The sequence below is a fragment of the Cherax quadricarinatus genome, chromosome 51 (assembly GCF_038502225.1).
Source record: "Cherax quadricarinatus isolate ZL_2023a chromosome 51, ASM3850222v1, whole genome shotgun sequence".
Lineage (NCBI taxonomy): Eukaryota > Metazoa > Arthropoda > Malacostraca > Decapoda > Parastacidae > Cherax > Cherax quadricarinatus.
This window is the reverse complement of record NC_091342.1, coordinates 15,194,927-15,211,533: the sequence shown is the minus strand read 5'-3', so window position 1 is coordinate 15,211,533 and position 16,607 is coordinate 15,194,927. Positions and strand designations below refer to the sequence as shown.

Below are 16,607 nucleotides of genomic sequence, written 5' to 3'. Positions count from 1 at the left end.
AGAGTGCTGCACCAACTTAAGAGAAGAATCCTTCGTTTCTATATAGCTTTATTATATATTAACAAAATACAAATAAGCCTATATAGGGAAAATTATTGATTTTGATGTGATAGATGATTTTGCATAATTGAAAGCAAGGAAATGTAAGATCAGATTCACTGAGATGTTACCTGTACTTAAGGTCAAATCGGAACTAGTGTTTCTCTGATATTGCAATGTTTTTCTTTTTTTTTTTCAAGTTTTTTTTTACACTGTAGATGAATGGTTCAGAGAACCGACATGTTGTTGAATTAGACACATGTGCAACTCTTGGGTATCTTTATTGAGGAAACGTTTCGCCACACAGTGGCTTCATCAGTCCATACAAAGGAGATGAATAAATGTAGGATGTGTTGGCTGTACTCAAAGTGGTATTTGAGTTTGTTTCCTCAATATTACTACGATTATTTATTTTATCATTAATAAAGTTGAGAAGCATTCTCCTGTTCAGTTTATGGCCCTTAAACGTTCTTATTGATAAACATTTGTCACTGGTCATGCAGTAGTGACGTAACTGGAGTTTACTCCCCCATCCCCCCGCCCTTGAATTTCATGGGGGTGACACCAAAGATGCTGCCCCGGGTGACACCAGAGATTCCACACCGGGTGACACCAACTCTAGCGACGCCTCTGCACGAAGGTGACCTGGTGACCTTAAAGTCCCACTTGACTCTGAGCTACATCATTATCATCAGTAAGTGTAAACTGTTTGATGTACCAAAGTTTCTTTAAAATTATGGTAGTGAAATGTTAATTCAGGACATTGACTGCAAAATTTACCCACATAATTTCTCAGTCTATTTTCAGTTATAATGTAACCTCATCTGCTGACCTTCAAGTTCGTCACGTTGGTGTACTGTACCTAGGGAAACATTCAGGGTCGCTGGTTAATTTCATAAAGAAAAAACTATAGCTAATGCAGTACAACACTTCTCTAGACCTTTCCAAACTTAAATTAGTCCAACTTGTAACCACTGTTACGAGTCTCGTCTTGGTTAAATACTTTCATAACTTTGTATCCCCTTTATTCCTGTTTTCCACTTGCACACTTCATTTACTTTGAACTCTCTCTTATTTAGCTTATAAGTAACAGTTATTTTCTTTGTCTAGAATTAGAACCTTATATTTTTACGCATCTGTCACTTCTGTGACAACTTCTCCAGGTCATCCTGTAGACAGATGTCTAGTGTCCTCATCAGAGGGGTATCTCCTATTAATTGGATCAAGAACCCTTCACGAGCCTCAAGATCACCCCCCCCCTCTTCGAAGAAAAAACCGAGTACATAATTTACCCCAAAATTATTCGATCGATATCCATTATGGTCATGGGGAAGCGCTAAACCCGTAGGGATAATGCGGCGAATGGGAGGCAATCATATTTGATTGAAGGAAAAGGAGTAGTACAGCTCTGATCCTCTGGATCATGAACCCTTCCCTGGCATCCCTTGAAGGGTCGAGTGATCTGTATGGATCGACTGTGAATATTTTTTTACATAAAACGATTGATATTCATTCTCTGCCTTGATCACTGGCACTGTGATGCAGAACGCATGCACTATATGCGCATAACATTACAAAATGATTCATTGTCATGCACGTGCAACGGTGTCGTAATGAGCGCTTTAAAAACCACCCTAATTAATGTGACAAAACAGTTTTATCATATTGAAAGACCGGAAGTGAAGTATGTCCGGTATGAAGGGCGGCCGCTTGTCAGAGTAACCAGGTCATGTCAGTAACAGCAGCAGCAACAGCTGTTCAGCACAAGTGTCTGGAACCTCACGATAGTCGTTCCTTGTCTCACACTCTGCCAATAGAAAGTGAGCAGAGGAAAGAGATTGTGATAATTAAATGGTGTATTGCATTTAATAAGCAAAGAGAGAGAGGAAAAAAAATTGTAAAAAAAAAGTGATTTTTCTGGCTAAGTGACTCAGATTCTTCTCAAGTGTACAAAATACCAGTGGCCTCAGGGTACCGATGACAAGCTCTAGAGACAAGCTCTAAAATAATAAGCCCTAGAATGATGGACCCTAGAATGACGACTGGACCCAGGATGCTGTTAGTGGTCTTGCTGACCACCATGATATGGTCTACTTCAGTCTTCTCGCAGGTAAAGCACAATCAGTCACATATATAATTCACAGGAATCTCTTGCCTTTGGTGAAATACTGCTGCTGTTGATATGTTTTGGGTTAAGGTTGGTATTGAGGGGTGAGATTATAGGGCTTATATTGAACAGAAGAGGTGTTGGGTTGGTAGTGTAGGGGGCTGAAGTTTGTATGTTACTGTGTAGTTGATAGAGTAAAAGTATGAAGGTAATGACAGTAATTAATAAATTCTTATTGAAGACAGTGAGTGTAAAACTTTGACTCCTAGGAGACAACAGTGTTCCAAGACTTTCAGCCTTGACAACATGCCGCCCATGCACTCTGCCACAGGCCCATTCTCCTGGAACTCCATGTTAATCAAGAGCTAAATATTCTATGGAGAGGGAGTCTAGACACGGGGGTCATCCCAGTCATTAAAAATAACTGATATAGCCTCGCACCACAAAGATGGTAGAAAAAGCAATAGCTTTTCTGCTACATGGATTTACAACCATTGCTCAACCCAAGACAGCATGGGTAGTGCCTCTTAATTACTGAACCACCCCGCATACCTTTGGATGCACTGGAAGTCAAACAAAATACACAGACTTTGCAAAAGTCTTTCACAAGTGCGACCATTGTGTAACAGCGCACAAAATGCGGGCAAAATGTATAACTAGAAAAGTGGGCAGATGAATTTTTAGCTAGAAACAGAATGCATGGAGTAACAGTAAGCATAGTTGTAAGTCAGATGCTGTCAGTGAAAATCTGTTCCCCAAGGCACAGCACTTCCCCTCCCATTTTTATTCTTATCTTAATATCCAACATAGACAGTGATATAAATCATACCACCATCCCGCATCATCCTTTGCAGACGATACTAGAATTTGCATTTGACATCCGTGGAGTACACTGCAAATCTCCAAATGAATATAAGCAAATATAAAGTTCAATGATGACAAATTTCAGTTACTCCGTTATGAAAAACTTTGAGAAATAAAAGCTAGAACGGAGTACACCTAATTTTAACCACTTGGTAGAGCGAAAAAATAACAGCGAGAAAAATAACTGATGGATAACTAGAACCTCCAAACAAGTGATACCAGCTAATGATCCTTTTGTTACTTGTTCTCTCTAGGCTGCAGTATTGCTGTACACAGCCCCTGTAAAGTCAGCAAAACTTTCAGATTCAGAGAATGTATAGAACCTTCAGTACACGTATGACATCAGTTAAACACCTTAGTAACTAGGAATGTTTGAAGTCCTTTGAAATGTAGACCAAAAAAAAAAATGCATCATAATTTACACCTGGAAACTCCTAGAGACGTCAGACCCAAAGCAAAAAGTGCTCCCCATGAAAAGTAGGGATATCATGAGTACGTAGAGACAACTTAAGGGTAAGGGGTCGCAAGACTATTAAACAACCTCCCGTGATACATGAGGAAGATACTAGCAATCTTCTAGCTGTCTTCAAAAGGAAATTTGATTAGTTCAAGTCGGTTCCTGATCAGCCAGGCTATGGTTCACACGTAGGACTGCGTGTGACCAGCAGTAACAGCCTGGTTGATCAAGCATGGATCTACCAGGAGGGATGGCCTGAGACCGGGCCTCACTGGCGTTGACCACTGAAAACATCGCTCAGGTAACATTGTACCATCCGGTAAAAGTAATTTTGTCAGAACAAAGGTAGAGGTTTTCCAAAGGAACTGAGGCTTATCGTAACAGAAAGTGCAAAAATAAGCAAGTTGTCATAGCTCTATATACTGGCTGCTAGCAACAACCTGGTTTACCAGACAGTATGGCCTCGGTCTGGACTTGGAGAGTTAAGAAACTCAAATCTGGCCACAGGTAAGTAGAATCTGAACTTTTATTTAGCAAAATTGGATAAATCAGCAGTGTGCTGCTACCCAATTCTATGCGAGTGTTTGATCTAGTCCAGGGGGAGAGGGAAGAAGGAGAGGGGTAATTTCCCCCTCCCTAACAGGGTGTCCTCAGCACGTTTCAATATTCTTTGAGTTCTGCTATTTACTTCGGTGTTGCCTCTTATTAACTCATACCTCTTCAGCTCTATGGAGAAAGATAGTATTTACACTACACTCCTTCAAACAACTGGGCGCTATTATCAAATGAATATTTACCTGTTTTATAGTGTTATCTTTGTGTGGAGGGGGGTACGTTATCTAATGTTAAAAGTTCTTTGAACATGTTTTTACTGGTGGTCTGGCAGACGAACAGATTGTTCTTTACTGCAGAGTATGAATGACTGTTCCTTCGAGGAGACGGAAGTGGGCGTATCCACCTGTAACCTGCTCCTGGATGCCTCCCTGTTCTGCGTGGAGTCCTGGAAGACTGGCACTGGAAGCACTACCTCCTGGCTAGGTGGACCTCCTGTTGATGCCAGGCACAACCCCAAAGGTAAGATTACTTATTATGTAATAGCTCTGGCGGTTTAGAGATTCCTCATGAATATAATTATTATAAAAGTAATTATAATGAAAATTATTTAAGTAAAATTTATTAAAAATAATAGTTTTAATATAAAAAATTAAGAGTTAGAATACTATAGACGATGGAAGTCACTGATTTTTTGGGGGGGTTATCCAAGGTAATTTACATTATGACAGTTGTACATGTGTACCTGTACCTAAATAAAAATACAGATAGATAGTTTATTAAGACATGATACATAGTTCTACAAGGAATTATAGTAGTTGGGTGTACATGCCAAAAGCCCCTTGTATGCAGAGCATTATGGGCAGACTTAAAATTAACATAAGATTAACTAAGCTATAACAGATTCAGTGGTAAAAGCTACAGTAAACAATTTACAGTATGAAGTACAATTGAGTATTTTAAACAATGGGATTTGAACATTTCAATTTTGACGTTGTTTACATGGTGTTGATGTAGGAGGGTACGTGTTCACCACTACCACAGACATGCTACGCTCACTACAACAGCCTAGAAGATCTTGGCTCATCACTGCCCCCACCAACACCACAGGACCATCAGGAAGGTGTCTCCAGTTTGATGTGAGGATATTCACCTTAATACTCGGTGACCCATGGGGGTTTCAAGCTTTTTTTGTGAATGTAATAATGTAAATTGAGTTACCTTATTGTTGTTATCTTGATTTAAAAATCTTAATGGACAGCTTAACATTTTCCTCTGGGAATGGGCAGCCTATCATGAGATAAATTGTGTAATACCGCCTTGTTTATTTATGAGACGCTTGTGCAGTACCTGGGTACCTTTATTGAAAGACGTTTCGCCCTCACATCAGGCGTTATCAGTTTAATACAATACAGATGATTGTAAAGGATGCTGTACAGGCGAAACTTCTCATTGAAGATACTCAGGCATTACACGTCTTATTCATCAAGGACAGTCTAATTTATTTTATCACCAGTTAAATATAATGTGACGGACAGACTGAGTGTTTTCTGAAGTATTCTATAGGCGGCCTTGGTGTAGAGTGGCTGGAGGTCCTGTTGGTAACCTACCACAGCGAGAACATCAATGAAGCTCTCAAGAATAGCAGTGTTCCCTTAGACTACCAGGTCATGCCTCTCTGGAGAACCAAGCAGACTACACACGGGGAATGGCAAGGAGCACAAGTCACCTTCTCTACACTCCATGAGCACAGTTTGGTGTTCTCCGCCTTTCCTGACACACACTACGCAAAATATCACGGCTACGTGGCAATGGATGACCTTAGCTTCACTGACGGACCCTGCCAGCGTTAGTTTAATGTTCTTTCACGAGAAACGGAGGTGTTATTAAAGGAGCTTAAATTTTGTCACGGTTCACTTCACATGCTTGACAGTAATTATGCTACCCCAGTTTATTTAAAAGCATAGCCCCCTCTATAATAATAATAATAATTAATAATAATATATTTACAAGTACATGATATACAGGCCTAGCTGACAGTGACATACTGTATAGAAAACCGCTTATGCTGAGCATTTCGGGCAAATTAGGTCAGTTTTGTCCCAGGATGCGACCCACACCAGTCGACTAACACTCAGGTACCCATTTTGAACTGATGGGTGAACATTGACAGGGACAACAGGTGTCTTATAGAAACACGTCCCTAATGTTTTCCAGCCGTACCGGAGATTTGAACCCCGGACCTTAGTGTGTGAGGCTGTAAGCTGAGTGCGCTAGCGATTGAACTACTGGACACCCTCCATTCTCAGGATGCCACCTACAACAGTCTACAAACACACAAGTACCTATTACTAGGTGAGAATCGCTCCGAGAATGGAACCGTGTGTTTGAGCTACAGGTCTAAATTATGTCATTGGGTATTACGGGTCTATGCTCCTGGTGGGGCTCTGGTGGCTAAAGCTCTCGCTTCGCAGGGCGAGGGTCTGGGTTCCATTCCCAGCCAGGATAGAAACATTGGGTGTTTCTTTACACCGGTTGTCTACGTTTACCCATTAGTAAAATGGGTACCTGGATGTTAGTCAACTGGTGTGGGTCGCATCCTGGGACACTGACCTAATTTGCCCGAAATGCTCAGCATGACAAGCTGCTTTCTATACTGGAGTATGTCATTGATGTCAGCTAGGCCTATATATCATGTACATGTACTTGTAGTCAAAGATATTATTATTATTATTATTATTATTATTATTATTATTGTTATTATTATTATAATTCTGTAGTTTTCTGTCCCCTCAAGGAAGGTTCCTTGATGTTGGTGAGGGGCTCTTGATTTAGGGAATTGGATCTGTGCTCCAGTTTCCCAAATGAAGCCTGAATGCCTTCCACATCCCCCCCTCCCCAGGCGCTGTATAATCCTCTGGGTTTAGCGCTTCCCCCTTGATTATAATAATAATGTAGTTGTCTGTATCATCAACATGGTGAAGGAATAGTGGAGCAGGAAGATTCAGGAATGTATCTGAAGCCATATAGAAACACCAGGAAGGACAACAATCAGCAAATGAAAATATAACCATCAGCCAGTGCGAGGTGTAAGCAATGGATGGTGTAAAGTATGGTGCCTGCACAGTGATGGATTAATGGGATGTAGCCGCTCAGAGGCTCATTAAACTAAAATTTCTGGTTGTCTGTGAAGATTTCATTCCACACCCCCCTTCCGCCGTCTCTCGTAAACCATTCAGTACAGCTAGCAAATTCTTAATTGTTTTTTTATATTACGTAAATTTTAGCAATATTTGGTTAGGCTGCTAGGTTAGTTTTAATATAAAAGAAATTCTATAAAAAAGATTCATAACTATATTTCACTATCATGGGGAAGGGGAAAAATTCTTAGATTCAAAAGTAATAGCATTCATAACCCTAGTAGTGACAAAGTATAGTGTTTACGTGTTTCAGAGGACTGCATGTTTGACTTGGATTTGTGTTCTTGGAGCAACAGTGAGACCACCGACGACTTTGATTGGAAAATCGGGCGGAGCAGTGAGAAGAGAGGTACAGGGCCCTCTCGAGACCAGGCCTCCTCACTCATCACACGCATCACCACCGGTACATTAACATTGTTACCCTCACAACTGTGTGAAAACACATTTGCATGCATCAACTCTGGGATTTGTACACATTCAGCCAGGCAAGCATATAAAACATTGGGAAACTGTCAGCCTTATTTTGTGAATATGAAATGTAATTTGTGGTTATAAACAAAAAATACTTGGTCATGTATAATATGTCATTTGGAAGTACCTGGCCCTGTGGGACCAATAGACTTGCAACAAGTTATTCAGGGATTGAGATTGAGATTTTGCCACCGAAGTGGCTAGTTTATTGTGCACCCCCATATCCATCCTGTGGACGGTAGCACAAGAGCATATGGATACACAAAAGGCCCAGGAACTAGGCCCCAAAGGGTTAACATGAATATATATGTTACAAACAAATTTAGGAAGTTTTCTTAGTATATCTGGTATCTTATTTTCATTAATAAAATATCTTGACATGTCACATAGGTTATAATACTGTCTATCTCTGTATTCCTCAGTAAGCGGACAGTTAAGCACATAGTGTTCAAGACAGTCACCATATGCCTGATCACATAATTTGCATTTAGTTTGATCATCATCTGTGTGTCTCCCAAACTGCCAGACGTACTTGTAACCAAGCCTAAGCCTGGCCACTACAACATCAGTCAGTCTGTTCACACTGCAAGTTGCTCCATAAACATACTTATCTATGTTCATGTTATCATAGTGGGTTATTGATCTGCTCAGGCTTCTAACTGCATTCCTATAACAATCATTTTCATTATTTTCTTCTCTCTTAATATTATTCCTAATGCTAGACAGATATACCAAAGTTATATTCTACATTCTCCTTCTGGATACTCTTCTTGGCTAACATATCAACTTTATCATGAAGGAGTAATCCAATGTGTGATGGGATCCATAGCAACTGTACATTAATTCCTTTGTCCCTGATTTTTTATTATCTATACCTGGCTTCTCCAATGAGAATGTAGGAGTCATTATACAAGTTAAGAGCATTCAGTGATGACATAGAATCAGTAATGATGATAGTCAAGCTCAGTGTCATAGGTTAGCTTTACCTGGAGTTTACCTGGAGAGAGTTCCTGGGGTCAACGCCCCCGCGGCCCGGTCTGTGACCAGGCCTCCTGGTGGATCAGAGCCTGATCAACCAGGCTGTTGCTGCTGGCTGCACGCAAACCCCCCTCAAGGAAGGTTCCTTGATGTTGGTGAGGGGCTCTTGATTTAGGGAATTGGATCTGTGCTCCAGTTCCCCGAATTAAGCCTGAATGCCTTCCACATCCCCCCCCCAGGCGCTGTATAATCCTCCGGGTTTAGCGCTTCCCCCTTGATTATAATAATAATAATAATAATGCACGCAAACCAACGTACGAGCCACAGCCCGTTGGATTGCAAACAATTCAGTTTGCAGTATAGATGCCAAGTTGTTAATTCTTATGCCTAACTAACTCAACAAATTTATTATGGTTCTTAACTAGGGAGGTGGCAACAAGAGCAGATGCAGCCCTGCCAGAAGACTCCTGTTTAGATCCATCAGTGTATATAACTTGTGATAACTTATTACTACTAGCTAGGCGAGAAATTTCTTCTTGAGCAGCTGCTTTAACAAGTGATTTAAGGAAGGGATTACTAGCAATGAGCTTCTTGCGAGGGACTTGCAGGTCTGTGATATTAAATGAGCACATCTTCCATGGAGGGGTGAAATGTTCTTGTTGCCTACAGTGATACAGTTCATGCAGGTTATAAAACTTAATGCAATTGCACGTTTTCACAATCCATTTAGATCTATGTGTATTTACCTCTAGACACTTGGTAAGATTCATTGTGACAGTCTGGTTCATTTCTCAACATTCTAATACCTAGTACAGTGTTAATCTCAACAATCCTATCACTGATACTAGAAATACCGAGCTCCTTCCTCATATTAAGAACCTTTGTAGATCTGGGACACCCAAGAATAATTCTGAGAGCTTCATTCTGCATTAACCCCAAGGGTCGGAGAGAACTTTCCCTAGCTAATATCAACATGGGAGCAGCATCATCAATTAAGGACGGTCAGTATTCAGGGATTGACAGGACATGAGTGCTTGACTTTTTCAACAAGAATTAGAAAAGATTCAGTTAGATTTGAATTTCTTGCACAAAGTCGCCCCATTGCATGTGCGAATGCAAGTCACACCAGGAAGCGGCTTCCCAGTGTGACTTTTTTCTTTCTGTATCACAATGCTTCTGCTTCCCTCTCTCCTACAGGTAGCCTTCAGTCTATATGACTGTATTATATAAGAACATTACTTGCATCTTGCAGGTGGGTATGCATACGTGGACAGCAGTTACCCACGGCAGCCTGGGGATGTGGCGTGGCTGGTGTCTGCAACCTTGGAGCCCACCACGGAGCCTCTGTGTCTTCACTTCTGGATCAACATGCATGGTGGTGGCATGGGCAGTGTCAGGTATTATCTTGATATTCTGCATATTGAATTGATACTAAGGTATTAAAGTTTGAGATTCTGGTGCATATGCACAGGAGTATATATGTACAAACATACACGCAGTATATGTATTTTTATACTTTGCTGCATGTAAACTTTGACTGGCTATGTGATTCCTTTTGTACGTATTGAGGTGGACGGGGCTGGACTTATGAGATATGGGGAAATATCTTTCTCGGATCGTGCAGCAACCAAAATACATTTGGTTTTTAACAGGGTGAGATAGTAAGCTAGCGGCATCTCTCGATCATATTACCAAGAAACTCCACTGCAATACCTAAAACCCACTGCAGTAGAAATTGTCCAATCTCTCCTGACTAACAAGATGCTACCACATCTTTATTTTCATCATTAGAATAAAAAAATTGTCTCCCAAAGAGTTTAGTGCTGGATGTAGTCTACACCATTCTTGTAAACAAATAAGTAACTTCTGAATCACTTCTCATAAGCTTTACTTTATCTACTTATTATTTTATATTGGTAATTTCCAAATAGGTAGAAGTGTTCGAGTGAATATGTACATAACAGCATTGTACATACAGTCTCAAGTCACAAAAGTTGAATTTTCTTCTTTCCCTTGGTAAAAATAGGCCATTTTCAGACTTGTATATGACTTGTAGATTCATCCTAATAGACTGGCATCCATAATGGTGGTGAAACAATGCAGTGATGGGCTATGATAGTATTTCTTGCACAGTTCATCATCCTGTAACCTTTCTTTATTGTTTGCTAGAGTCCTGCAAATGCCCCTCAACAGTCCAGTGGAGAGCAAAGAATTATGGAGACTTTGGAAGGGAGCCAGTTGGGGTACTGACACGTAAGTTAAGAGAACTCTAGAACAATCATCCTTAATTCACACTGAATGAAGCCTATGTCATGCTTCCACATAGCTTAGAATTTTTTGAACATGCAAAATGTATTTTTAACAAAGAATAGCATAGTCTTAATTAGTTGGCTATTAGTATTATTGTCATCTACCTTAAAATTTTATAATCTGAATCTGTTTACTGTTTAGTAACATGCTATATTTTATTCACTGATGTATTGAAGCATCACAAGGTTGATTCTTCCTAGATGGCAGTATTCAATTTCTTATTCAGAAAAAAGTTTGGATCAAGGCCAGTATATACGATCATTAATTTTGCTGGCTCAAAATACATATATCAAATGTTTATGTATGCATATGAAGATGACTGTAATATGTACCCTATATTTCACAGATGGTACCCCTGCCAGCAAACTGTAGCATCTACTGAGGAGTTTCAGATAATCTTCGAAGCTTCAGTGGGTGTTCCTGGAGCAGGAGATGTGGGCCTTGACACTATTTCCTTCTCACGGGGAGCTTGTCCAAGTAAAGTGTCTTCGAGTTGTAGTGGCCAGGTTTGAGTGGCTGTGCCTGACCCAGCAACCTCTTCTTTTATTTAGCATACCTGGTGGATATTTTTTCCCCATTCTTAATTTTATTTGTATTGGGATTTAAGAAAAGGGTAATTATTCTATTTTTCTCGTTTTCTCACTATTGTCAGTGCTAAGCTGAGTTTGTGACACCTATAGGGGCTTTAATTTTTTTTTGTATCTGGTGGCTGTCTGGCGGAAATGCTAACAGAGATCTTTCTTTGTATCGGACATCTGTATCCGTGTCTTCATAGGTCACATGCACAGTGTCCTTGGGAAGTAATGGGCCTTACAGATGAACATAGTTATACAAGGGCCATCAGAATGTGAGCTTTAGACCTTTCTCTTACAACAAGCATTGTAATTATGTAAGGTGCTCCTACCCCTCTTTGGGAATTATAGCATGCAGCTGATTGTGAAATGAGTTTTTAACTGCTTGGCTTCAACCTTTTCACCTAAGTCATTGATTTTATAATTACCGGAGTACCTAGGGTCCTTGAGTACATTTGAGTGGTCATCTTTAGACAGCAACAACAGTTTAATTTTTAATGAACTGCTGCAGGTTAGTTGAACCTGGTGATATTATTTATTATTTTTAATCATCTTGTTTTTATGATTTTTGTTTTAATATTATAATTTAGGCTTTCAAGTGTTAGTGTGTATGGTTGTATTAACTTTTCTTTACCAAAGTACTTTATGACCTTGTCTCCTTTCAGTCGCTGCATTTGGACATATAATTTAAATTTCAGAAGTGTGTTGTAAGATATGCTAATAACCTTATATTTTTTTATGTAATAAATATATTTTGTATTTACATGCACTATAATGTTCTAAAATGCTTATTGGAATTAGCAACATGACCTGGCAGACACATACAAATGGGTAATGTTTATACATTCTTTGCTCCCATTTAACCCTCCACTAACTCATGGGCCTCCTGGCTATCATAAGGCTTCATTTAAACCCCTATACATAATTGTTGAAATATCATTAATTTAATTACAAAGAATTTGTAGCTAGTTTAATGTAAAAAAATAATCAACTCTGTGAAGAATGTGGTATATCCTTTCTATCCAATCATTAACACCAAGGATATTTTAATCCCTAAAAAATGTAAAAATAAGTAAACTTACACTGCAGTTACATCATCTCGCATGCATACCCTGCATTTCGTAATAGGCTTAATTAGTAGTCAATACATTGGGGATATTAAAGCCACAAAGTTAGGTAATAAAGTATTTCTCAGGGTAAATAAACACACCTCCCGCTGTGTATATTCCCAGAGAACGCATGTTCAGATGATGTACTAAGAGTTTTCCATATTTATGGCAGGTTTACCGCTAAGCTCAAGTCCTGGGTGGGGCGACTGTACCTTCCTGGATGATACATGCAGCTGGCAGGTTCCCAGCATCACCAGCAGCTATGACTGTAACTTTCTCTCGAGAGTAGCTGGCAACAAATACAACCCACCTGGCCATACTGAGTGAGTGAGGCAAGCATATATCAGCCACTTGCAGGGAGTCTTACTCAGTCAACATGAATGTAGTCTTAATTCTGTCCTATGCACTGTGTTTTTCTCATTTCCAAATTCAGCAGTGGATGGGTATGCTCTTAAATTAATTTTGGTGTGTGGTCACCATGAACTACTAACAACAGATTTACCTCCAGCTCCAGGTCTACTGATGGTGTTCAAACACACTAATAAGACTTTTTACAAGATGAAACAAGATACCTGGAAAAAAAACATGGTCTGGAATCTTCACTTGCATGAACAGAGTGCAAGGGAGCTAGTTGTACAAACTTATCCTTACCTGGAATGGATAACATGGATGACCTGTTAAATATCTTATGTGCAGTAAAAAGGATTGTTTGTTTTTCAAACGTTTTCTATAACAAACTGTCAGCTGTTGTATGCTGTTCATATTAGCAAATATTCATAATATGTGGCACCATTCTGGTTATGCTTGGAATTCAATTTATCTAGTGCACATCCCATGCATGGTGCACAGCACATTGTGTCCTGTAATTAGATTGCTAGTGCACTCGACTCGCACATTGAGGTCTGTGGTTCAATCCACAGTATGGGTGGAAACATTAGGACAGGTTTCCTTAAGCCACCTGCTGTCCCTTTTCACCTAGCAGTAAAATAGGTACCTGGGTGTTGACTGGTGTGGTTCGCATCCCAATTTGCCCGAAATGCTCTGCATAACAAGGGGCTTTCTATATACAGTGATTGATGTCAGCTAGGCCTGTATATGTTGTACATGTACAGTAGAACCCCTGTATCCACTGATTTGGTATCCACAGTTTCAATTATCCACGGTTTGCTGTGGCTCAAAAATACCTCTTCATTTTGCATAATAATGGCCCCAAAGCACAAAAGTAGAAAGCTGGCAGTTCTTCAAAGCCTAAGAGAAGCCATGAAGTGAAAAAGTGATAATTCTCTACTTTTTGTGCATAATTTATCAATTAAACTTTATAATAGGTATGTATAGAACCTGTATACTGTTTGCTAATATCTGCGATTTCAGTATCCACGGCAGGTCCTTGGAATGTATACCCTGCGGAAATGGGGGTCCTACTGTACTTAAAGAAATAAAGATTATTATTCTTATTATTATTCAGATATTGGTTTTGTTTTTGGGCTAATATTTTATCGAATATGAAAGATAATTAAATTGTGACTGCACCAGTGCATTGACACTAACATTCATTTCAACTTATTTTATTATTATTTTTGTTTTTAGAAAAACAAAAGGAATAAATATGTATGCAGTGTACCAATAGTTAAATTTCATTTTACTTATGTTGTATATAATGCTCCTCAAGTATTCATAAGTACATATAACACAGCAAAAATAAATTGTACTGCAATTGGTTCTAGGTACTCATTTTTCTTACTAAAATGACTGGGCTATTAACCATTTTCATTTGTGCTTATGTTGCTGCATTTCATGTAATTCTGTCATACTGTTTTGCAGAAGTGTGTATGAGATCACAGACATGTATATGAAGTTCAACCTCAACTGCTATAAAACCCATGCCCGAGACAGAGCAGCCCTGGTGTCCCCTGTCATCACCACCAGCTCAGACCTCTGCCTTTCTTTCTGGGTCTTCATGTACACAAACATCGCCTCTCAGATCCATGTTGGGGCACTCAGAGTAAGGAAGAAGTAATTTTTTTAACATTATTTTACTTTCACTTGTGCACTGAATTTAAAAAAGTCATAAGGGGGGGTCAGCTCATTGTGTGGGTAAATTTTATCTCTACGCTTGAGTATCCTCAGCAGGTCTGGAGTTGTCTTACACATTGGAATTATAGTTTGAATAAAAATGTTAGTTTGCCAATTGATGTAAGGCAAACCAACAGTGCCTAAGAATGTCCCTCCTGAATCAATCAAAATGACTTCAGTACTTTACCTCTCAATACACCAGTCGGATTTGTGACTGGTGCTGAATACTTTGTGCCATATGAGTGGCTAGTTTATTATGCACCCTATGCTCATCCTGTGAGCAGTGGTGCAGACAAGAGATATGAATTACAGAAATCACAATGGATATGCCAGACACAACTTGGCATGTTATAGTAGTCATTTCATTTTTTAATAACCTGGCTAATCATCTACCCAGTGCAATATGTGGAGACAGTCTTATTACCCCTAGGTAGTAGGGTTGATAGGCAGCAACAGCCCAGGGAGGTACAATCGTCCTGCCAAGTGAATGTGAAACTGAAACCTGTAATTGTTTTACATGATGGTAGGATTGCTGGTGTTCCTTTTTTTTTTTATATAAACACACAGGATAACAGGTATATCTTGCTACTTCTACTTACACTTAGGTCACACTACACATGCATGTACCTGCATGTGTGTTTACACACCCATCTGGGTGTTCTATTTTCTTAATAGTTCTTGTTCTTCTTGATTTCCTCTTATCTCCATGGGGAAGTGGAAAAGAATTCTTCCTCCATAAGCCATGCGTGTCATAAGAGGCAACTAAAATGCCGGGAGTAAGGGGCTAGTAGCCCCTTCTTCGGTATAAATTACCAAATTTAAAAACAAAAACTTTAGTTTTCCTCTTTAGGTTACTCTGCCTCGGTGGGATTCAGCCAGTTTGTTAATCTTATTACCACTATACACATTGGTCTCTTGGTAGGTCGGTTTTCATTAACAGAGCAATACAGTTGTTCTTCTGGTCCATTACTTAGGTTTGAATTTTTGTTAGATTATGGGCTGGATGTTTTCCATGTAAGATAGTTGTTAGGTTTTTTAACCCAGAGAGTTAGCCACCCAGGATAACCCAAGGAAGTCATTGCCATTGGGGACTGTCTTATTTCCATTGAGGTTCTTTAATCTTGTTCCCAAGATACAACCCACAAAACTAGACTGAACAGAGACAGTGTTACACGTCTTGTTTTATATAACCACACACTGGGACTATGTATTTACATATGTTGATTTGGCTTTTTCACTTAATATTATATTAAGGAGTATCTTCATTAATAGCTACAATGAATATACAGTGGACCCCCGCATAACGATATTATTTCAATCCAGAAGTCTGTTTGAGTGCCGTTATAGACCGAATTTGTTCCCATAAGAAATATTGTGAATTAGATTAGTCCATTTCAGACCCCTAGAAATACACCTACAAAAGCACTTACAAAAATAAACTTGCATAATTGGTCGAGTTGGGAGCTGATCGTTATCCGGGGGTCCACTGTACTCTGCTTTATAATATTATTTGGCCATAAATTGTTTAGCTTTGTTTCATTGTTCTAAACTGCTGTTGCAGCAAGGTTAAGCACCAGGGGACAATTTGAGCTACTCAACCTCCACTCAGTCCAAGTTGAAGTCTGGTGGTAAAGCCTAACCTTGTTCAGTTCACGCCTCCCTCTAGTTGAGGAAGGATCTGGTGGAGAGCCTGGCTTTAAGCTTCGCTATAATTCCAAAGAGTACCCCGGAAATTTGGAAGCCCTATGGTCGGGCATTACTTGGCGGTTGGGAAGCTCCTAGAAGTTATGAGTAACAGTGAATGGGTCTAAGTGATAAGGTGTTTGTAAACTCTGTGAGAAGGGATATATTGTGAAAAGCCCTCTGAGGAAGAAT

General features: G+C 39.6%; 1 protein-coding gene across 8 annotated transcripts in view; it reads left to right on the top strand.

Annotated features, from left to right (window-relative positions):
* The window catches only part of LOC128694545 (MAM and LDL-receptor class A domain-containing protein 1), a 235,534-nt gene that overhangs the window by 134,294 nt on the left and 84,633 nt on the right, over nt 1-16,607 (top strand). For 3 of the 8 annotated variants that reach the window (XM_070095885.1, XM_070095886.1, XM_070095887.1), the window contains 10 exons: nt 4,379-4,541; nt 5,037-5,158; nt 5,576-5,867; nt 7,473-7,622; nt 9,556-9,669; nt 9,921-10,065; nt 10,838-10,921; nt 11,325-11,455; nt 12,832-12,982; nt 14,481-14,661. In XM_070095885.1, coding sequence (XP_069951986.1) covers nt 4,382-4,541; nt 5,037-5,158; nt 5,576-5,867; nt 7,473-7,622; nt 9,556-9,669; nt 9,921-10,065; nt 10,838-10,921; nt 11,325-11,455; nt 12,832-12,982; nt 14,481-14,661 — 1,530 coding nt within the window. In that variant the 5' untranslated portion in view covers nt 4,379-4,381. Of the gene's footprint in view, nt 1-1,811; nt 2,150-4,378; nt 4,542-5,036; nt 5,159-5,575; nt 5,868-7,472; nt 7,623-9,555; nt 9,670-9,920; nt 10,066-10,837; nt 10,922-11,324; nt 11,456-12,831; nt 12,983-14,480; nt 14,662-16,607 lie in introns of those variants that run through there. The other 5 variants (XR_011393412.1, XR_011393411.1, XM_070095884.1 and 2 more) reach the window with 4 other exon arrangements.